We start from the raw sequence: 24,479 nt of genomic DNA on the forward strand, positions 1-24,479 counted from the left end.
AAAATATTATGATGGTTTATTAAAGGGAATTCATATTTAAGAGTATAGTCATAAATTTTATTTATTTATTTAGTGAATCAGAAACGTATTTTTACGGTACAGAGTTCAAAAGGTATATTCCTATTTGGAATAGAAGAACACTAAATTTATTGTTTTTATAAAAATAATACAATTATTACATTATAGTGTATTTTAAAATGTCACGATTTATATGATCCCATTTTTTGTACAATACTTTCTATCCTTTTCTTTCTACTTATATATCTAGCCAACAAGCCAAATTTTAATATTTTTTCTGTTTAGAGAGATATCTGGACCAATGTTCACCAAATTTTGATGGCTATTTCTCGGTGCTTCTCCATTTTCCAACTACATATCTGTTGTAAGATTTTTTTGTGTGTGTGAGGAAGATCAGCCCTGAGCGAACATCCATGCTAATCCTCCTCTTTTTGCTGAGGAAGACCGGCCCTGAGCTAACATCTATTGCCAATCCTCCACCTTCTTTTTCCCTTTCTTCTCCCCACAGCCCCAGTAGATAGTTGTATGTCACAGCTGCACATCCTTCTAGTTGCTGTATGTGGGACACGGCCTCAGCATGGCCGGACCAGCGGTGCATCGGTGCGCGCCTGGGATCCGAACCTGGGCCGCCAGCAGCAGAGCGCGCACACTTAACCACTAAGCCATGGGGCTGGCCCTGTAAGATTTTTTTTTTTCAGCCAAAACAACATATCACAACAGATTGAATGCAGAAGCAGATATGAAAATCTGGCAGTTTTCAATTAAGCCAGACATTAAAGATATTTTTTTAATGTAAATAATGTAACTTTCTCACTAATATCTTATTTTGGAAAATAAAGTATTTTTCATAAAAATGTTATTTTTATTAATGTAATGGTTTTATCACTGCTATTTTTTAAATGAATAAACATGGAAAAAATTTTCAGTTTTAATTTCTAACATAGTAACTACTGAAAGAGATAATCTATATAAATCAAAGCTTTTTGGGGTCCTCTATAATTTTTAAGAGTGTAAAGGGGTCCTAACACCAAAAAGATGAGAACCTCTATCCCAAGGACTCCTAAATGTATAACTCTAAGTCAGATCTCTCTCATGAGCAGCAACTCATATAAACATGTTTAATAAACAGCTCAAAATAAATAATTCAAAAAAACCTCTTGATGCTATCCCAACCTGCCAAATTTCCTCCTTCCCAGTTTTTCCAATTTTTGTAAATGGCATCATGTTAATCTGGTTGCTCATCCCCCAGACCTAGGAATCATCGTTGACTGATTTCTTCTATAACCCCCCACATCCGATCCATCAGCAAGTTCCGTTGACACTACCGTTAAAATATACTCCTATCATATCACTTCTCACCACCTTCACAACCATCACCCCAGTGCAAGGCACCATCATATTCTCTTGGCATCTTGGAATTGAAAAGAAAAAACACTTACTGAGTAACGTTTCCGAAGGGTAGCTATAGAAAAGTACAAGTGTCTTCTATATCATCACCACCATCATCATATCAATACAAGCAGAATCCAAATAGTTTACATAATATAATATCAGTTTTCATTTTTTAATACAACGATTCAATGATTACAGTGATTCAATTTTCCCTAACCAAATTCTAAAAGCCTTAACTCAAAAGAGTAGGTGATATTATATATTTCATGCAATAACTTTCATAAAAGAATCTAAGCATATAATTTTGAAAGTTTTAAAATGTTATCAAATAAATGACATCGGAACATTTTATGTTTCAGAAACTTTTTCATTTAGACAGTGGATTAAAATGTAAGTTCTATATTTTTTTCATTAGATGCATAGTTCAACTTACCTTATCGAGTTCATCTGAAATTGCAATACCTGGAATTCAAAAGAGATTTATAAAAAAGTTTTAGAAGCAATCTTTAATAACCTAATGTTAAAAACAAAAGCAAAAGTTCTATTTGTAAAACTAGTGCACTTTTCATTCTATTTTTTCTTTTTATTAGTGTTTCAAAATAACATGGTACATCCTTTCTACTAAAGAAAACAAATTAGGAATTTAAATCAACCGTGATAGCACGAACTGCTGAAACAATGCAAATGATGCAACAAAACAAAACAAGTACCACACCCATTGTAGGTTGTTAAATGCAGAACAAATTTGCAAAGACAATTGTAGAGATGTTGTTCTTATGCTGTACTGACTGACAATCAAGTACAACTTAGCCTGTTATAATTTTGTTCTTTCTTAAGAATTGATTTAGACTTCTCAAGTGATAAAATACTAAGGCAGATTGGTGCTTGGAGATCATTGATTTTAATTCCCTTATTTTACAGATGAGGACACAGACTAGAGAGCTTAAGGAATTTGTCCCACATTCCCTTAGATGGACAGCTTTTTGAGCCAATGGATAAATGATTCCTCCTCACAAGTTCCCTTTCTCAAAATCCACGCATTCCTCACTGTACATCAGTCTAATTTCTGTCTTTACCATTCCTCCAAAATTGTTCTAAGTCAGAAACGTAAAAAGTTTCAGTCTTTATTTTATTCTCCTGTGATGATAGACGCTGTTAACTCCACTCTCTTTCTTGAAATGCCGTCCTCTCTTTTCTATTCTCCTTCTTTGTCTCCTTCACAGGAATCCTCTCCTTTGGGGGTAGGGAGTCCTTTCCTGAAATGCCAAGGGTTCTTTGCTAAGCTGTCTTTTCTTTTCACTTGATATACTTCACCTGGTAATCTAACCCACACCACTGACATTTTTATTTCTCTATATGGTGATGGCCAGCAAATCTTGATCGCAGGCACAGACTTTCTGAACTAGTTGCTAAATCCCTGTATGCATTTCATTCTCAACATGTCAAGCTAAAGACATCATCCTCCCATCATCTCATTTCCCCTTTGTTTTGAACCGTGGTGTGCCTAGGGCTGAACACAGGCACCGGAGCAGGTGCAGCCAGACATCAGGTTTGGGGCGTAGGGCAAAGGGAAGCTGGTGTCCAACCAGTGTGGGCTGGGCCAAGAGCCAAGAAAACATCTAACATTCGAAATTCAAGGGAACACAGAGAAAATAACAACAGGATTAAGGCTAAAGTTCAGCAGACTATAAAGCACAAGAAAGAATGAGCTGGGTTGGGAAAGAGTACCTGAAAATAGTCTCAAGAAAATAAGCCTGAGTAAAGATCCCCTTCCCTGCTCAGGTACAGAATGTCTGTAGAGGGTACTTTACTGGTTACTAGATCATCTCCCATACCACTAACCTAAGAATCAATTATACACAAAGCAGAAAAAATATGCCCTACTTCATCTCAGTAAATGACACCACTCTTCTCCTTGTAGATAACTAAAAGTACAGGTGTATTCAACGTGCATTCTTCATAGCAATATTCTATGAAATTCTTTTTTGGTAAAAGTTATTGGTAACTAAGAATTTTTCTGAGTCACTATACTAAAAGACAGCCTAGCCACCACTTCAGGGATTTTGGGTGACCTAAATTTAACAATTATTCAAGGACTTTCTGTATTATGAAAGCAGCTCCTTCAGACAATTCAAGGAGAGAAGGCTTCATGAAGGAATGCATCACAGCTGGGCAGTTCACCACTGAGGGTGTGCGGTGGAGAACTCTGCGATCTATCGGTACCACAGTAGGGGAACATATTGAAACAGATATAAGATCCCAAACCTTTCAGGGCAATTATAAACATTTTTGACGGCCTAACATAAGTCACACGTTTATGAATTCTTGCATTTAATAAACATATAGAATTATAAATGGTCACTTGGAATAACTCAGATTTCAAGATAATGTAGAATATTATAGAGTACCAAATGATTTAGGTCACAGTCAACAGTAGATTTAAAATACATTATTACAGTTTATAAAAGCCAAATAAATATTTTAAATGCTGATATTTACATTTAATACAATACTATAAAAATGTTCCTTTCCAATATGAATTCAAGATTAAAACTGAATATATTATTTAAAAATAAATATTTAAAAGACAATCTATTTTAAAAGAGAGAGACAAAAAAATATACTAAACAAAATTCTCCCAGAATAAAACTCAAACTAGCTAAATGGGAAACTTGGTTTGGGGAAGGAATTACGCCTGTAATTGTTCCAGGTGTTTGCTCTTACATATTTTGTTCAGATGTTTTGTTATATTTTCTCAGTATTTACATATTTTGATGATTTTGCCGAAGAAACTACCTAAATAAATCTCTTCTCTATTATATATAATTCTCTCAGGTCTCTATTATCCATGTCAAGTTGCCTAGGCTATTTTTTACTTTTTGTTATTTCGTTTTTAATCAAAGCTTAAACCCATTAAAAGCAGTTGAAAGAATTTTAAAGAAACGCTTCTTTACAGAAGCATGAAGCTCTAACGAGTACCATTCACACTGAGTAGCCAGGATATTTCTCCTAGTGCCTCGCAGAACATCCACAGCTGTTCCCTGAGAGGAGATTAACAGTTTTTAGGCATTTTATTATCTCTTAAAAGGCATCATAATTTAATATTTTTAGTTTATAGAAACTGGGGAGCTGCGGTGAACAGAAAATGTAGCGGGTGCTACAGTATGTTGTGAGGAGAAAAGGCCCAGGATCTGATGGTAGGACTCTTGCTGCATTCTGGAACACATGGTCTTCCTAAAGGCCAAACTCGGACCCTAAAGGAAATATTGGCCTATGAGAGTAGCCAAAGAGGTTTGGTTTAGGGTAGCAATGGTGCTCAACTATAGAAGTGGGCTGCCTGGAAGAAATGGGGAAATGAGTCCCTTCAGAAACTAAGCTTCTCATCCAGATAAAGAGGCAAGGGCTCTCACAGGCATATCAGAGGTGGATTCCTGATTCTGCTGCAGTGCAAACCTATCTGGATGGCTTCCACTTGTGTCTTTCAACTTATGCGCCTTTCCATTGATTTCAATCTCCAAAAAGGTCTCAGTGGTATCAGGAATTGATTCCAAAACACAGTTCTCACATTCCCAAGTGTGAGTTGTGCTATATCAAGAAAACAAGGGCCGGCCCCGTGGCTTAGCGGTTAAGTGCGTGCTCTCCGCTGCCGGCGGCCCGGGTTCGGATCCCGGGTGCGCACCGAGGCACCGCTCCTCCGGCCATGCTGAGGCCGCGTCCCACATACAGCAACTGGAAGGATGTGCAGCTATGGCAGACAACTATGTACTGGGGCTTTGGGGGAAAAATAAATAAAATCTTTAAAAAAAAAAAAAAAAAAAAAGAAAACAAGAGCCATATGCTTCACCATGATTTCCGTCTTCCCAGGTATCAGCTTAGCCCTAGAGTTAGAATCAGATTGTAGCTACAAGTAATGGAAGTAGCAACTTTTCACAATTCTTTAAAGCTTAGTCAGTGTAATTCATTTCATAAGAGTAGGTCATAAAATTCATATGGTATAAAACAGAACTAGCTATTTCACCAAAATCTGTTTCCCCATTGGAAAAAATCCCAATGATACGAGAACGTAGCGATAGACTGCCCCAACTCTTCTTTTTTTCAATCGTGAAATAATAAACACATACAGAAATAGAGTATACAACATGGAAATACTGGTTTTATGCTGGAGCTAGCCCAAACTATAAGAACCAATTCTGCACATCTCTTTCCAACTCTGCACATTTCTTCCCAACTCCTCATTCAGTAATATCACATTAGTGGCTTGAAATTAGCCATGGTGGGAGTATTTACAATACGGAAATTGGCAGATGCTACAAATTAGGGCTTATTTTTAGAGTCAGTATACCAGCACATCACTGAGTATAATGAATAACATTAAAGCAATTACCTACATAAGTATCACACAAATTGACAAATAGAACATTGCTGATAACCCAGACCTACCCCTGACCATTTGTCAATTAAAACACTCTTTAGCCAGGCTACTGACTGCTTTTAGAGCAAAAAGAATTCCTGCCATGAACTGAGGGAATCTATCTTCAATTGGTTACCCTAGAACAAAAGTTGGCAAAATTTTCTGTAAAGGGCTAACCAGTAAATATGTTAGGCTTTCCGAGTCACATATGGTCTGTGTCATATTCATATATTTCTTCTTCTTTTTTAAACAACCCTTTAAAAATGTAAAAAAACATGCTTAGTTCATGGGCCACAAAAACAGGCCACAGGCTCAATTTGGCTCATGGGTCAGAGTCTGCTGACCTTTGCTCTAGAAGCACACGTCAATTTTTATCCCTGACTAACCGACTCTTTCATTCTTCGAAGAACACTTCCAAACCTTGATGGTTTTCAGCAGGCCCCTACTCCTCTTCTCCTCTTGCTCACCATACAGGACCTCAACTACAAATATCCCGAAAAATTTGAACCTATCAGGTTTGAACTCCCTGGAGGTCCTGATCCATCCTCCCCCTCAAACAAGCCACTCATAGTGTTCTCTCCAGTCTGAGAGGATGATGTCTTCTTTCTCCTGGGAAGCCCAATTTCCACACCTGCTTTCTTGACTCCATCCCCATCCGCATTCCCTGGTATTTGCTCCATCTATTATCTTCTCTCTCTCTCCTGCATCTGCAAGGTCTTTCTTTTGGTTTCCTCTGATCATCATAAAACCATTACATATATACACAGACACACACAATACTCTCTCTCTCACTTTTTCTCTTTCTCTCATACACACACACACACACGAAACTAAAAGAAACCAAACCAAAATGACCAAAAATCCCAACTAACACTTCTTACCTTCCCCCACTAATTACCGTTCTCTTTCACACCTTCCCTTTTCATCAAAACTTTTTAAAGAAGAGTCTATACTCCTTGTCTCTCTTCTTTACTGTCCATTTACTCTTCTATCCACTACTTGCTAGCTTCTGCCTCCACCATTCTCTAAAAACTGCTCTTTAAAAAGTAACTATAGGGCCGGCCCCGTGGCTTAGCGGTTAAGTGCGCGCGCTCCGCTGCTGGCGGCCCGGGTTCAGATCCCGGGCGCGCACCGACGCACCGCTTCTCCGGCCATGCTGAGGCCGTGTCCCACATAGAGCAACTAGAAGGATGTGCAGCTATGACATACAACTATCTACTGGGGCTTTGGGGGGAAAATAAATAAATAAAATCTTAAAAAAAAAAAAAAGTAACTATACACGAGCTGATCATCAAATCAAATGAAGTCTTTTCTATTACAAAAAGATACTTTTTAAATTTCATTTTATCAAATCAATACATGTTTATCACAGAAAAAATAGGAAATATAATAAGGGGAGAAAGGAAAACAAGCCTCCATTCATGTTAAGTGACGATAACAGTTTATAATGAATTCTTTCGAATAATTTTGCATGCATATATAGGCATACATATAAATGCCATGTGCCTACATATGCTTATATACAAAACAAAATTGAAACTAAAAATACACATCTTGTTATCTGCCTTTTATATAAAGCATATATTCCTTGCATTTTATATTAATAAATATTTTTCACAACATCATTTTTAACGGCTATACAGTTTACCACTGTGTGAATGAACCATGACTTCTTTATCCATTTCTCTAATGAAAGACACTTAATTTCCAAATTTCACTATTATAAGCCCCACTGCAGTCAATAGTGGAAGCATAGCTTAGAGATAGTTGCACACACTAGATGTATTTCCATCTTTTTCTTATAGAACTTATCTGCCACTTTGGACATCTCAATTTTCAGAAATATTTTCCCTCCTTGATTTTTAGGAAAACATTCTATCCTGGTTTTCATGCTACCTCTTTGAAAACTCCTTTTCAGTCTCCTCAACTAGATTACTTTTCTACCTGTATCTCAAATGTTGATGAGGTGTGTGTTTGTGTGTCTGTGTGTGTATGTGTGCCTCTCTTTCTCTATATACTAAAGATCCCAAGATCTATATCCCTAACCAAACTTCTTCTCCAAATTGCCAATTTATATATACGTATACTCAACTGCTGAGAACAGAGGAGAGCCGTCCACACCATTTGGATGTTCCAAAGGTATCTGAAACTGGAGTTTGACACAACACTCCTCCTCCACCCTCAGATCCTCCTGAATTCTTATCTAGGGTAGAGGCAGTACCCAGTCACCTTGATTACAAACAAAACCAAAAAATAAAACAAATAAATACATCCTTCTCTCTTTATTCTCACTCTTCCTTCATATCAATCAATGAGTCTTGGTCACATAATTTTCTACATTTTCTTAAACCCATTCCCTCCTTTCTATCTCATGGTTTCTGCTTATTTCAGGCTCTCTTCATCCTGTCTTTGCCTTGAGGCGTGGACCATATCAAGTCTCTCCTCCATACTGCGCCCGAGTGATCATTCAAAAACACAGCATCATGACCTGCTTATAAGATCCCTGTAGCATAGAAGCCCCCACCTCCTGACTCTCCTGCTACCTAGATTTCAATCTTCATTGCCTTTACCTCTCGCTTCATCCTTTATGCAACAACAATACAAAATTTTCCTCTTTCTTTGAAATACCTTCTTATACACATCCTTCTCTCTCTGCCAGGAACATCCCTCCCCATGACACATCTTCACTCTCCTTTTACCTTAGCTTTACCTTTTTATCCTTCTAGACTCTATTCAGATATATTCTCCATCAGGTTGGCCCTAAACACCCTTGTTGAAGGCTCTTCTGTACTCCCATAGGTCTCTTAAAGCACCTTTCACAAGGCTTTGAAATTCTGCTTTTCACCCCTACCTCCCCTATTAAAAGATAAACTTGAGGTCTGGATGCACATGTTAACCATCTTGTATTCCCACATAAATGTGTGAAGACTAAATACATGAATGTGGGAATGAATGAACAATGAATTGCCACATTATCTGCTTCTATTTTCATTCATTGGCTGTTATTCTCTAACTCCTCAGGTTGTTCATCAGACAAGACTTTTGGGTGTGTTCTTGATTGACGAACTGAAAAAGTTATTTGTTATTTTTTCTTGGCTAAGTCCAGACTGCTATTATCAGTCACAGGGCATAAATTTCTGTCCTCTGTTCTCCCAACAGCTGGGATCTTTTCCTTGGGAAAGCTCTAGCCAGTGTTTTCACATGAGCTGCAATCTGTAGACTGATGTCTGGATGGACTAGAGACTCATCCTGTCATTGCCTTACTTCAGAGAAAATTGCCAAAAGCAGCAAAAGCATTAGGCTCAGAAAACACTGGAAGTCCTGCTACTCTGGGACTAGCACCTTGTTAAGCAAAGGGTTGAGTTGACCAATGTCATATAATAGGGAACTGCTGCTCTTTAGCTTTTAGTTTGTTTCTTTATTTATTTACCTATTTACTCACCAAGCTACTTATTTTTAAGCATAACACCTTCAATAGATAAGCCACAGTCAAAGCCAACGATCTCAGCAAAGAAATCAAATCTACAAATGCCAAAACCCATGCAATCTGATATCAAAAGTCCACACTTAGAGAAGCAGAAGGCAGATCTGCAGTGAAGAAAGAGTGAGGGAGGGGTCTCAGAGAAGTTGGATCAGGAAGAAATGGAACCAGAAGTAGTGCTCACCCGGCAAATCATGCATGACTGAGTTATGCACTAATCGCTGTGCTATGTGCTGGGGAGCCCAGGTGTGGGGTGGCCCTGCCTGCAGGAAGCCCAAAGTCCAGAGAGGAGATAAGTAAAAGCAGATAAGAGAAGATAAGTGTGTTCAGAGAAAAGTATAAAAGCACAAAAAGAAGGGCACTAAATCCAGTCCAGAGAAGGAAAGCAACAGAGACATCATCTTGGAGGAAGTGATACTTGAGCTGAGGCTAACAGAGGAGTAGGATTTAGCTTGGTGGAAATGGAAGTGGTGGAGGGAGGTGGGGATGAGATTTCAGGGCACGAGGCAAATACATGAAATGGAGGAACATCAGTGACTGTGAAAAACTCCCATGTTTCTGGTACATAAATAGCCTGATGATAAGTCATGAGAGATGATACTGGAGACATGATTAAGGGCCAGGTCATAGAGCACCTTCCAGAAGGTTTTAATGAACTGCTGAATATCTGAAAGGGTCAGGTTTTCACTTTAGATCAATCACACTGATTGCAGCGAGGGTTGATTGTAGAAACAGAAAAGAAAGTTAAGAGTGTAGGCAAGACTGGTTATTCATTGCTCAAACCATTTCCATATTTCTCCTGGGCACACAAGCTACACTACATTTCCCAGCCTCCCTTGCAGGTAGTTTTGGAATGTGGGCAGATGTAATGGACTCCACTTCCACCTCTAGGCATTAGAAACCTCCCCCGTGATCCTCTACTGCCTCTTTCTGCTTTTGCAGGACCCTTGAAAGTCATGTGTTGAAGATAGTAGAATAAAAGGATGGAAGGAGTCTGCATCCCTGGCACACTACATCGAGCTATTCCCTGAGTGAGAAACACTTATATTGTACGAAGCCACAGAGATTTGAGCCATGAGACTCACCTAACATAAGGTTGTGGCAAACCAGCCAGCCACAAGCTCAATAAGGGCAGGGACTGCACCTGTCTTTTTCTGTCGGGGGGGAGGAATGAAAGGGAACATGTCAAAGGGATAAACCAATGATCTGGTCAGTGTCGTTGAGAGTATGAACTAGGTGGTAATAATAGGGGTGGATAAGAGTCAGACCCAAGACATATTTCAGAGGGAATATGAGCAAGATTTGGCAACTAATTGGTTATGAACAGTAAGGGAAAGAGAGGAATCTAGAAGGGTTCCAGTTTGGGTAAACTGGTAAGCGATGGTGCCATCATCTGAGACAGAGCACGCAGAAGAAAGGTCACGTTTGAAGAGGGAGGTATGATCTACTTAGATATGCGGAGTTTAGCATGGCAGTGGGATAGCTAAGTGGAGATATGCTTTAGGCATTTTGTTTATAAAAGCATAAAAAGTCTAGATAGGAAATATACTTATTTGAGTTAGCCACAAAGAGGTGATAATTAAAACTATGAGGGAGGATGAGCCTGGACAGAGAGAGCATTTGAAAGAACAGAGGCAACGGAACGGGGGAAACAGCATTCAAGTGGTAGGGAAGAAAGAGGAGCACTGGCAATGAAACCTACAAGAAATGATGTGTGGGCATCCGAAGAGGATCGAGTGAGGGCCAGGCCCCAGAAACCAGGAGATCAGAGAGTTTGAAGAAAGACAGAGTAATCAACGGTGTTAAAATTGCTGGAGCAATTTTGTAAGATGAAGGCCGGAAAAGTGTCCATGCAGTGTGACAATTCAGATTCAACTGGTGATCATGGTGAGAAAGGTTTCAGTAGAATGATAGGTACAATAATACGGAGGAGCAAAAGGAAGATAAGCAAGTGGAGACGAGGAGTGTTAACTGTTCTTTTTGAAAATTTGGATGAAAGAAGAAGGAATTCTGACGCTCTCTGGAGGAAACTCAAACTCAAGAGAGTTTTTGTGCGTGTGTGTTTTTAACATTAGGTAGAGTCGTGGTGTCCAATATGGCAGCCACTCATTATGTGGCTATTGCACATTTGAAATGTGGCTAGTCCGAATTGAGATGTGCTATAAATTAAAATTCACAGCAGACTTTGAAGACTTAGGATGAAAAAAAGAATATAAAATATCTCAGTAATAATTTGTATATGGAATATAAATCACACTGATAATAATTTGGATATACTGGGTTAAGTAAAATATTTTACTAAAATTAATTTCACAGATTTCTTTTTGCTTTTGTTGGAATGTGACTGTTTGAAAATATAAAATCACACATATGGCTCACATTAAATTTCTACTGGGCAGTGCTTAGCTGCAGCATGTTATAGGCTGTTAGGGATAAGTAGTAATAACACTAATAATATGTGTGGTAGGCAGAATTCAAACATATACTTCTGTGTAATCCTTTCCCTTTGAGTCTTCATGGGACAACTGAGCATGAAAGGATATCACTCTCTTGATTTGGTTACTAACCAGACGTCTGAGTAAAGCAGAAGGGAGATTATCTGGGTGGTCCTGACCTAATCAGGTGAGCCCTTTAAAGAAGGTGAAGATTCAGAGAGATGTTCTCGTGGTCTGAGATCTTCTCAGTTCTCAGAAGTAGTAAACTACTGTTGTGAGAGGAGGAGGCCACAAGACAAGGACCTGAGAATGACTCTAGTTTCTGAGAGCAACCCCCAGCCAACAGCCAAAGAGAAAACAGGGATCTTAGTGCTACAACACTAAGGCCAATGACTTGAATAAGCTTGGGAGAAGACCCCAAGCCTCAGGTGAGACTGCAGCCCCAACCAACACCTTAATTTCAGCCTGCCTAGACCCTAAGCAGAGGACCCAGCTAACCCACACCCATCATTCTGAGCCACAGAAACTGTAGGATGAAACATTTCTATTTTTTAAACCTGCTAAGTTTGTGGTTATTTGTTACAGTTCCAGTAATAGAATCTAATATAATATCTAACATTTAATTAGCAATTATTACATACCAGGTACCATATTAAGCACTTTAGACACACCGTCTCATTTGATTTTCACAAAAACCCTAAGAAGTAGGCAGCATTATTATTGCAATTTTACAGTAAAGGGAACTGAGACACAGAGAGGTTAAATAATTTTCCCAAGGTCACAAAGCTAATAATTGATGGAACTGGAATTAGAAAGATTTTCACATAGAAAAATGACAAAATAATTAATGGAATCAGATCTCAAAGGAGAGGGCAGGATATGAGATCAAGACCATAGGTGGAAGCCTTGGTCTTCAACAAGAGAAACACCTTCTCCTCTGAGAATGGAAGGAGAAGGGCAGGATGGGTTTGGATGTACTTACATATGCAGGTGGGTAGAAGGCAAGGCAGAGAGAGATCACATTCGATAATCTAAGTCTTTCCCTGGAGTTGGAGGCAGGCTATTTGCTAAGACAGTGAGGCAGGGATTGAGTGGGGGTTTACAGATTATTATGTGGCTTTTTCGTAGTTGCAGAAAGGGTAGCGAGAGGGAAGGACTGACCAAGAATAAGTAACAGAGCTGAAAACCATGAATTTGCAGGGTAGTGTTCAGCTTGACTACGTCATTTTTCCCTGGGGCCTTCAGCTTTACTGGTGAAGAACAGTTGAAGATCGCAGCACTTATTCAAAGATGAGAATTTCACAAGGAGAAAGACAGAAGGATGGAAACAAGAGTGAACAAGGATATTGGTAAAATTGGTCCATATTTTAGTCTGTGCAGGGTAAGAGGGAGACCAGAATGAGGGAGAAAGGTGAAAAGAATGAAGGACCAAAATATGTGAGGTACTCCAATATACTGAGGGTTAGAGCACAGGAAGAACAGAGTGAGGATAAGAAAGAGCTAGAAAGAATGCAAGCACGTGGACCATAGCCTGTAGGCCATGAGGACAATCTAACTTTGGAATATGAATGATAGATCATTAATATTCAGAATTGTGAAAACTGGAGGGATTCTTTAGGGTAATCTGGTGTAAATTCCTTCATTTCCTCAAAAGAGGAAACTGAGGAGTGAGGCCAAATGATATACTCAAAACTGGAAACAGAGACAGCCCTGAAGGCCCAATGGTTCAAGTTCGGCATGCTCCGCTTTGGTGGCCCAGGTTTGGTTCCCAGGGGCAGAAACATACCACTTGTCTATCAGTAGCCATGCTGTGGCAGCAGCTCACATAGAAGAACTAGAAAGATTTACAACTAAAATATGCAATTATGTGCTGGGGCTTTGGGGAGAAAAAAGAGAGGAAGATTGGCAACAGAGGTTAGCTCAGAGTGAATCTTTCCCAGCAAAAAAAAAAAACAAAAACACTGGAAGCAAGTGAGTGGCAGAGCAGGACCCAGATCATCTTTCAGTCTAGAACTCTTCCCATGACAGCCCTTGTGGCCATTTTATGTGATATACATTATGGTCTTTAAAAAGGATATAACTAAGACAGAATAGAGTGCACGTAATATACAAAAATTGACATTTTAAAAAATGTGTACCAAACATTGATTGAATTTACACTTTTTAAGCTCAGACGTGTGTGGGGTGTGTGTATGTGTGCATGTGTGGTGTGTGTGGGGTGTGTTTGTGTGCGTGAAGTACAGTTAGATGAGATGTTACCCAACAGAGAAGAATTCAGAATGACATAATAAATGTCTAATAAAGATGTACCATTTGTTATCAGTCTCTGAAAGAGTTTCCTAAAATTATTGATTAGTTATTTATATGTACATGCATGTATTCCCACAAAAGACTGCAACGAGCAAAATTATTTATTTTGATGGGTACTAGACCATTCCAAAGCAATAATTACTAATGACGCTACCTCAGATGTCCTCAGAAGCACAAATCCCTGGTGATACTTTGCTAGGTTTCAGAATGTCTCGGACATTGGTAGAGAGTAGGATTATGAAAATGTAGATAGAAAAGGCAAAATCAAGGCCTCTTAACAAATTTGTTCCTTCTAGATGTTATTTCTTGAAGAAGATATTGAATAAATTTAATCTGGTAAATATAGCACATTCAAACCCAAGAAAAATCAGTGTGAATTAGCTTTGTGAATATATTTTATTCTCTTTATATATAAAGAGAGAAAGAGAGAAATGCTTATTTCCATACTCACATTCATATCCATATCTACATACATGTCCATATGCATATCTAAATATTAGATAAACAGAAATATAACCAGTCACAAGCAAACGTGAATAGGCCCTGTTATTTTGGGGGTAGTTAGAAGCCTATAGTTCCTTCTCTTTACTGAGGAATTGCAATGTATAAAGAAATGAAAGAAACAGAAAATATCCTTTAGAACATCACAGTAATTACCGTTTCAGGCAAGATCCAGCAATGGATGCTGAAATTAGTGGGTGAAAATTTGAAAAGAAGCAGGATATTTTCAAAGTCTTAAAGAATCTCTGCCAAGATATTTGTTAACTACAAAGGGAAAAGTATTAACTTTACAGTGGAGAAAGCTGACAGACACCACCTTAAACAACTGATTCAGGTTAATATCACCAGTAATGGGATGACAGGCCCTAATATGATGCACTGAGAAGGCTATTACCCTAAGGCTTTTCAGTCACAGCCACTAGAAGAGATACATTATTTGGGGATGTGAAGGTCTTGCACATCATTGCAACTTCCCTATTCAAAAACAATTTTTCTCACTACTGCAACCAAGTCAGATGGAAGCAAACATTTGAAGGAATGGCCACATGTCTAGGCTTCTGAAATGAGAGAAGCTATGTTTGGAAAAAGTTCAGAAATGCTGCAAAGGGAGGGATCCAGGCACCAAAACCCCACTATGCCTAGCACATCACCACATCACATCATTATGCAACCACAAGTCACTCTAACACGTCTACCTTTACAAGAGGGTCACAGCACGAAGAGTGTCACAGTTCACGACTGACTTTAAGATAAAGAATTACACTGAAAGGTTTGCAAAAGGCAGAAAAAAAGCAGGGTACGGTCATTACTGAAAGAAAAATCCTGGCGGCAAACTGGAGAGAACATCCAGTATTGCCTGCTACTATTTGATCCCTGTCTAAAGAGAGAGAGTTGGGTTAAGCTGACAGCTGTAGAGCTGAGATAATTCTATCATTTCATGGATATAAATGATTTTTTGCTGTCAATCTCAACTAAATAAATACTTCTAAAATATGTCACATCTTTTAGAAAGTACAACTAAGATAAAGCAAAGGCCAGTCTTGCCAGAGAGAATTCTATCAGAGACTGTATGAAAACTAGGAGATCACTAAAAACTTTCAACCTTTCCTATCAACAGCTATGGTACTGGAGAGAAAAGTCCACAATAACAAAACATTGAATCTTCCTTTTGACCGTACCTGGAGGAAAAAGGCCATTCCCTATGTCTTTCTAGTAAATAAAACAATGGGAAATAAAGTTACCATCGGATTAGAGAGAGAGTTACTAACCTGAAGCTACTATAAGAGTCAAAAAAGGTCAAGTACGAATGAATGGCATCCTGCTTCAGGATGATGGAGGAACTAAGTTTGCAATTACACAGTTGAACTCTGGGCAGCTAGACTGCTAAATAAACACCAATAAATGGTAAAGCTGTATTTCTACTAATTTACACTGACCATCTCAGGCAAATTCATAACTTGGTAGTTAAGCACAAGTTGGACCTAAGACAAAAAGTTAATATTAAACCTTAGATAGTGAAAAGCACCCAAACTCAAGTCATTCCAAGAAAGTAGCATTTTGTTCAGAAAGAGACTCTAAAAAACTTAGAGGAAGAAAAGAGCAATCTTTTCCTAAATGATCAACTGCTCCCTTACCCCCACATAAACCCCGCCACTACTGTCACAAAAGAATAGAGCCCCCTTAAAACCATCAAGTGAAGCTAAAAGCAACCCTCCATCACACACACAGAAGCTGAACATGACGCCTTTTTCTGGCAAGCTGCTGACTCACCCAATGGCTTCTTTGGCCCTGATTTTGTCCCAAGAATAACGTCCCATACTTGCATCTCTTCCACTCCCCCCACCAAGGACTGCCCCCTGCCATTTTTGTTTCTCCAGACTTCACTGCAAGAATTAAATGAGCCCCCTCCTAGAGCCCCCACTACCTTCTGACCACAGGACTCAGTTGCAAGGCTCTACCTATAAGGCCACACCAGGTTTTCTTGGAACAGACCATAGCTAGAACCCTGACACTTCTGCTACAGATCTGGGCAAGTACATAATTGAAAGGCAGTCAAATTCCTTTATTAAAAAGATTTAGGGGCAGGCCAAACACTTTCTTCCAAATTAACAATGATACAACAAGTGTTTGCAAGGTAGTTATATTTTAAATGACAAAAACTGACTAATACTATATTTGAAGATCTGAGTAATAATCGGGCATATTCTTCAGCCATCTGTCTTTTAACTCATGTTGTTAAATAACTTGAGAGGCTGTAAAGAGCCACAGGCTCTGCCCATATATGTAAGATTTATACATATTAATATAAGCTTCTGCCGTATCAATAGGATAAGGCTCTTTTCAAGAACATAATATAGCAATAAGCTAAAACTCACTTTATCATTGTTTGCTCTAAAAGTAAATCTAGGCAAAAGCAAAGTTTTCTTGAATCCCAATCAGAGTTTCTACTAATGGCAAAATTATAAGATGCTATCAGTAGGCAGGTTAACTTTTGAGATAGGTTCATTGCACAAAAGTCTAAAAAAGGGCTCTAGTGAATTATGAATGAAGAGGTATGAAAAAACTAAATCTCTCTCTATATATATACATATATATAATTATAATACAATAAAATATAATATGTAAAAATATATAATTACAATATAATATTTAGACATATGTGTGTGTGTTTGTGTATATATATATATACACATATGTTTTTTTCTCCCAAAATATACCATGGGATAATTTTAACTTTCATACAAATTATGAAACTAGTAAAACTATGCTGTCTAAAAAAACAGACAGATCCCAAACATAATCCAATAGAATTTGCTAGTGTTCTATTTTCCATTTAAGAATTTGTAATATTCTATGGCACCAAAAGAAAATTTTAGTGAGGCCATGGCATCAATGTGCTTCTAAAGGCATCTAATTTTCAAAACTAGAGAGACGTTAAAAACAAGAGAAAGATAGGAATACTTTGAACTCAATACTAAAACCATAAAAGTATACATGTATGTCAACTAATTCGAGTGCATTTATCAAATCAAAATATTTGATTGCCTACTCTCATGACAACATTTAAAAGTTTTTACTTGAAATATCTCATTTTAAACCTTCACACCTACCAAAAGGAGGAGGCATAATCATATCTTCCTGCTTTGGAGATGAGAGAACCAAGGCTCATGGAGGTTAAATAATTTACCTGAGGTTATTTATCTCATAGGTGGCAGAGCACAACCTCTAACCTAGGCCCTTTTATTACAGAATCATTGCTTTTACAAAAAAGTATGTTACAAGGCACTATGCTAGGCTCTGAAAGGATTCTAAGAAGAATCTGGCTCGGTTTCTATCCTTAAGAAGTTTAGAGAGATCAAAAACTCATAGAGGTGATAGGTATGTGTATTAATTTGGATGACACAAAACAACAGGGCTCAAAAGAGAAGAGTGAATAAGATATCTTTAGGTGTGCATCTGACCCGGGTAACAGAGACCATGTAGAGAGATTGAAGTCAAATAGCCAAAGGTGTGTATTGGGGCCGTTGGGTGTCTACAGCCCCTCCTACTCTATACAACCAGTCTTCCCACGAATTTGTGTAATATGCAAAATCAATCCTCATTTCCAATCTCACAGCTTTGGAACTCCTCAACCTCTCACAGAATTATAATGAGGATGTTGGAAATGGGTACTGGCAATAGTAATGAATGGGTCCACCAGCAAAAGAAATGAATGTTTCTACTTTAATACTGGTTAGGAATTTCAATTAGAATCAAGTAAATGAACTTACTTCGAGAGAGATTCTCAAGGGCTTTTCCCAGCTTCTTGCTCTCTTGAAGGATGTGGTTCAATTCATCAAAATCACGGCTTTCTGGTTTAGTCCGCCAGCTCCACTTGGGATGATCTACTGACCTTGGCACTATGTTTAAAAAAAATTATCACTTCATAAGCATGCTACATAATGATAAAAACTTACTATTCATCATTATGTGAAAGATTCTATCAAGATCAATGTACAGAATAAAAATGTTTGTCTTGAAAATGGTTTTCCTGTGAGCAGAGGGAAAGTTATAAATCTGGGTTTTAAGAAATGGTTTAACTGGACAAGTAAAAGGAAGTGTGACAGTGTTGATAGAAAAAATAAAATTCAGGTGCTGATTTAAGACTAATAATTTCTATAGTTTAGGGAAAAACACAAGCAAAGTATAATCTGTATTATGTTTAGCAGCTTAAAAATTACTAACTTCATCAGCAATCAGTACATGTTTTTAAGATATTCTTGCTGTCTTCCGGCAAAACACGAACATGAAAAACTGAATATACGTATTTCCCTTCACTTCCCCCTAAATTCCCAATAAAATTACATTACAGTAAAGAGATTTTTTTTTGTCAAATAATTAGTTGAACAAGGAGAGAAGACATTAGTAGGCAAGAAATAGCAACATATTTTTTTGAAAGATACAAAATGGATTGATGAGTAGTAATTGGATTTAGCAAGGGAGAGAACACTGAAACCTAAGTGTCTGAAGAGAGAGATGCCAAAACACTTGACATTTCATGTCATGTAAACATTAAAGCATCAATGAAAGAGGATCAATGTCAAAATAATAAGGCTATAAGAATTTAACTGTTTTTCAGATTGAAAATGTCCATTAAATGTCCAGTACAATTCAAGGCATATTATCACAAAATTTTAAAACAGTGGTGATAAAGAAAAGATCTTAAAAGCTTTCAGAGACAAAATTAGCAAATCAATTGCTATCAGACTTCTTAATAGTACAGCTTGGCCCCAGAATACATGGGAGAAATTCCTTCGAAATTACAACGAAGATTACTTCTAACTTAGAATTTCATACCCAACTAAGGAACCAATAAGATACTTATAATGACTCAAAAATGTATCTTGCAAGCACTCTTTTTCGGAAAGCTCCTAGTGGAAGCGCTCCACCAAAATGAGGAAGTAAACCAAAAAATGGAAAGACTTGGGATTCAGGAAATAGGTGATACTCTGTAAGAAAGAGGAAAAGGGAACCCTCAGGATGATAGTGAAGGATGGACTCAGAAGACAGCTGAGAAAAAGGTTAGAAATCAAGGAGCCAAGATTGCAGCAAGAAGACAGAAGGCTACAGGAGAGAAGTGTTTAAAATTTTTAAAATGACAAAGTATCCATTTCCTGGCTATTGTAACTAATGCTGAACATGGTGGTGCAGATATTTTTTTGAGTTAGTGTTTTCATTTCCTTTGGATATATTCCCAGAAGCGAAATTGCTGTATCATATGGTAGTTTTATTTTTAATTTTTTGTGGATCCTCCATACTGTTTTCCATAGTGGCTGCACCAGTGTACATTCCCACCAACAGTGCACAACAAACGGCTCCCTTTCTCCACACCCACACCAGTATTTGTTTCTCTTATGTTTTTGATAAAAGCCATTCTAACACGCATGAGGTGATATCTCATTGTGGTTTTAATTTGCATGTCCCTAATGACTAGTGATGTTGAGCATCTTTTCATGTACCTGTTGGCCTTCCATATATTCTTAGGAGAAATGTATATTCAAGTCCTTTGCCCATTTTTCTATTGGGTTGTTTGGTTTTTTGCTACTGAGTTGTATGAGTTCTTTATATACTTTGGATATTAACCCCTTATCAGATAAATGGCTTGCAAATATTTTTTCCCATCCCATAGGTTGTCTTTTCACTTTGTTGATGGTTTCTTTTGCTGTGCAAAATCTATTTAGTTTGATGTGTTCCCACTTGTTTATTTTTGATTTTGTTACTATTTCATCACTATATTCTTTTTTTCACTCTCTCAATCCTTCCAACACCCATGCAAGGAATAATCTTCATTAAATTGCCTATATTTGAAATGCCTAGAGTAATGTCAGTTTTCCTGACTGGTCCAAGACATCACACATCACATATATAAATACAGTCATTATAATATCAATGCAGAGTACACATTCAACCATTATTTGAAATAACTACAGGACTGTACCGTGAGGATGAGATGGGGTGGAGGTATAAAGCACAAAGTCATAGAAGGAAGTCAAGAGATGATGCCTCAAATTCAAAAAGTAAAGAGAACTGTGTATCTTATATGTTTAGATATGTAGACATGTGCACCAAAATAAACCATCTAAAAGAGTTAAAAGTGGTTCCACATTAGAAACAGAACAGGGGAGAGAAAACGACGCTATTGCCTTGGAGTACTGCTTTACTTTTTAAACCATATATATTTTTGATTTGATAAAAATAAAATAACATAATTAAAAAATACTTACATGGTAAGGCTATAGGAAATAAAGTCTCAGGCTATTGAAATATATCTGTCCTCCACCTTTTAAAAAAGTAATCTGGCAATATCTATTATAATAAAAAATATGCTAATTCTTTGACCCAGAATCTTATGTTTGGTAAGTCATCATAAAGAAATGAAAATACCTGTACTATGTATATATGTACAATTTTTTTTTTTGCAGAAAGACCAAGATATTTATTTGTTTATTTCAGCAAATAGTTTGTGGTGGCAAAATTCTGGGATTAATCTAAATGACTTTCAACAGGGGAATAAACAAATTATGGCATATTCACACTATGCTACAGTATGCAGTTATAGATCTACAGATCTTAGATCTAAGATTATTAGCATGGAGATATTTCCACAATGCATTTTAAAATAATAAAAACAAGTTGCTTAAGAATGTGTACAATTTAAAGCCAGCTTTATAAAGCAAAACAACCCACGCATATTTTATGTTAGTTTGTACAAAGAAAAGGATGTAAAAAGATGCAAACTATTTCAAAGGATGTGAAAAGATACAACTCTTTCTGCACAAGTAGAATTTGAGGGGACTGAAGGGAGAGACTATCTTTCTACATGTCTGTATTTTTTCAATTGTCAAAATAAGCAAATATTACTTCTAGAATTTAAATAAATCTAAAATTTATTTAAAAAAAAATAGAATGCAGCTTCTTCTTCTGTGTTTCTTTGCTTAAGGGACTCTGGGATGGAGATATCAGCTAACATCAACCCACTGGTGTTTAAGCAGTGGAGAGGGGACACAGTGATCACGATCCATGGCTCTAGAAAACACTTCCAGGCACACTGTTATTACCCCACAGATCATTCCCCAGGGAATTCCTAGGGACAAGCCCAGGCATAGGGGAGAGAAACTCAGAAGAGGAAGCAGATAAAACTACATCTGTAGCAGATCCTTCAACACATTGATCGGCACTTTTGTTAACCTTCTTTGAATAATTTCTCTAATCTGCATCACTGCATTATCTAATTTTCCTGGAAATTACCATGTACTATTAAGATCTCTCTCTTTTTTTAATTTAAAAACTAAGAGCACAGATTTAAAAAAAATAAAAAATCAGCCCCCATCAACATCCCCAGATAACCACCAGACATGGTCCAGCTGCCCATCATCCCAGCCCTTGCAGACCCACCACCTGAATGCACGACATGGGCAAGCCCAGATGAGACCAGTAGAAGACCTGCCCAGTAAATCCCCCGAAGCACGAGAAATTATAAATCATTGTTGTTTTAAGCCATCCAGTTTTGGGGAGGTTATATGCAGAACTACAGAGAACTGACACAACACCCCAGGACTTCTGCTCAGCAAATTTTGAGAGGAACTAAGGCAAATTTCTTCTTATATATTTGTAGCTTGTGACAATCTGATACACATATGATACTCAACTTCTCATGGGAACCACATTTAGGACAGCAAAGGCCACAGTATGATCATTATCTAATCAACTACACTGGGTGATTTCAAAAGATATTTTGATAAATAACGGAAGGAGATTTGGGAGGTCATCAGCCTGTATACAGGCCTCAGATGAGAACATCTCTAAAGGTTTCTGACATTAAAATCCTTGCTTAGGTCACACTTAATCTTAAAACTCAGTGCTACGGTTTAAATACATTTTTTACAAATAACCTCAGGAGAAATGGAAAACAGCACACTAGTATCAACAACATAATATGACCCATATGAGGTGACAGAATCTGAGGTTAGGGATAGTCTGTGATGTCACTGAGGCAAAGCTCACCCCCAGTGTAGGAGCCCGTCCACAGTACCGTGCAGATGGGTATCCTCCACTCGTCCATATGAAGTTGCTACTTCACAAACCAGCCTCCTGTATATTGAGCAGGGCTAATTTTGAATGTCATTATATTAATCAAATTTTGATTCACTGTGACCTCTACCAATAGTTTCCATCTGTGGGTTAAAAATAAATGTACTGTTTCTTCCAAATGACTTTTGAAATACTGTTTATCCATTTCTTTTGAGCCAAAATAATTTCAATTATTTACATTTTTCTAAAATTTCTAAAATAATGTTTTTATCTGCAAGTTCCTCCCAATTACTACACTTTAATTTAAAATATGCCAGGAAATATCTCAGCACTATAGTTAGTAATAGCTGATAATAGTGAACACATTACTTTATGTCTCCTGCCTCGTGCGTTTCCATATGAGAGTTCAGACATTGTGCTGCCATCTGCATTCTCTCACATTTATGTGATTTCTGTTTTCCATACACAAGCACTGTCCTTTCCTTTTTTCCAAAAATTGTAGTAAATATACAGCTCTTCCTCTTTGTACGTTCTGTGCTAAATGCAACACTAAAGAAGAAAAAAAGAACTGAGAAATCCTCCCCCAATTGCAAAAGCATAAATAAAAGTATTGAGGGTCAAAAATTTTAATTTTTGGTTTTAACCTAAGCTAAAGTATTTACCTCAGTTTTCTCATCTGGATCATAAATTTGAAAAGGTATAAAAGAATCAGTGCACACTATCACACACAGAGCATTGATGGACAAATGCCCTTCTGGTCCTTTCTGCCAAGTCTCTACTCATCATCCTCAACCGTTCCACGAGAACCACCATTCCAATAAGTAATTAGTGGAAATATTTAATACCACATAGCAAAACCTTCATCGAACCCTATCTGTTGCATCTTTCTTCTATGACAAATAACAACTGAATATCAATAACATAATATTATCTTGCAGATCTCTGTACCTATACCAGCTTGCACTGTGTAAGTGCTATTTTTTGTTATCTGAAAATGCACAGCTTTTAAACTGTTATCTTATGAGATTAGGTCATATTTTAGCACTAATTCATTCTTAAATTCTCATTTATTTATTCATTTATTCACTCATTCATATAGCACAAACTGTGTATCAGGCACTGTTCTAGGTTCTGGGGATAAATCAGTGGGAATAAAAGTAAGAAAATTCTCTGCACTCATGGAGATTACATTCTACTGAGGCTCACAATCTATTGGATGGGCTAATAGATTATATTGTTCTTCACAAAACTGGCCTGATTAATATATATTGTCTATTTTTAGGTAAGATTTAGCAATAAAAACTCTTTTAAATGAATGTTAAATATATTTTCTCTACATATGAAACTTAATGACTGTTAATATTATTGTCTTTTTCTCTTTTAAGAACAATCACTTATAAAACTTTTTAGATTTATTGCATAAATATTTGTGCCACACAAGGCTTTAGTTAGGAAAATATGTTTTTTTCCTGAAAGAGTTTTTATTTAATTTTGTTTTAAAATAAGAGATAGATTTAAATTTTTATCAAATACCACCAGGTATTATTTGAGATGTCATAAGACTTTTCTTACTTTATCAATTTGTATAATGTACCAACATACACATAATGGTAGTCCCAAAAGGAGAGGAGAGAGAAAAAGCAGAAAGAATATTTGAAGAAATAATGGTTGAAAGATATTCCATGCAAACAGCAAGCAAAGAGAGCAGGGGTGGCGATTTTCAACAAATGGTGCTATCCAACAAATGGACAACTGTATATCCACATGCAAAAAAATAAATTTGGGGACCGGGGTGGTGTTGTAGTGGCTAAGTTTGCGAGCTCCGCTTCGGCGGCCCAGGGTTCACAGGCTCGGATCCCCA

At 37.4% G+C, this 24,479-nt stretch overlaps 1 protein-coding gene across 9 annotated transcripts in view; it reads right to left on the reverse strand.

The window, feature by feature from the left end:
- Nucleotides 1-24,479, reverse strand: part of C31H8orf34 (chromosome 31 C8orf34 homolog) — a 392,833-nt gene that overhangs the window by 280,235 nt on the left and 88,119 nt on the right. For 6 of the 9 annotated variants that reach the window (XM_087420471.1, XM_087420470.1, XM_087420474.1 and 3 more), the window contains exons 4-5: nt 18,319-18,447; nt 1,844-1,872 (exon numbers count right to left, since the gene is read on the reverse strand). In XM_087420471.1, coding sequence (XP_087276597.1) covers nt 1,844-1,872; nt 18,319-18,447 — 158 coding nt within the window. The remainder of the gene's footprint in view (nt 1-1,843; nt 1,873-18,318; nt 18,448-24,479) is intronic. The other 3 variants (XM_087420473.1, XM_087420472.1, XM_087420477.1) reach the window with 1 other exon arrangement.

This window comes from Ceratotherium simum, chromosome 31 (assembly GCF_057802395.1).
Source record: "Ceratotherium simum simum isolate JZ-2026a chromosome 31, ASM5780239v1, whole genome shotgun sequence".
NCBI classification, from domain to species: domain Eukaryota; kingdom Metazoa; phylum Chordata; class Mammalia; order Perissodactyla; family Rhinocerotidae; genus Ceratotherium; species Ceratotherium simum.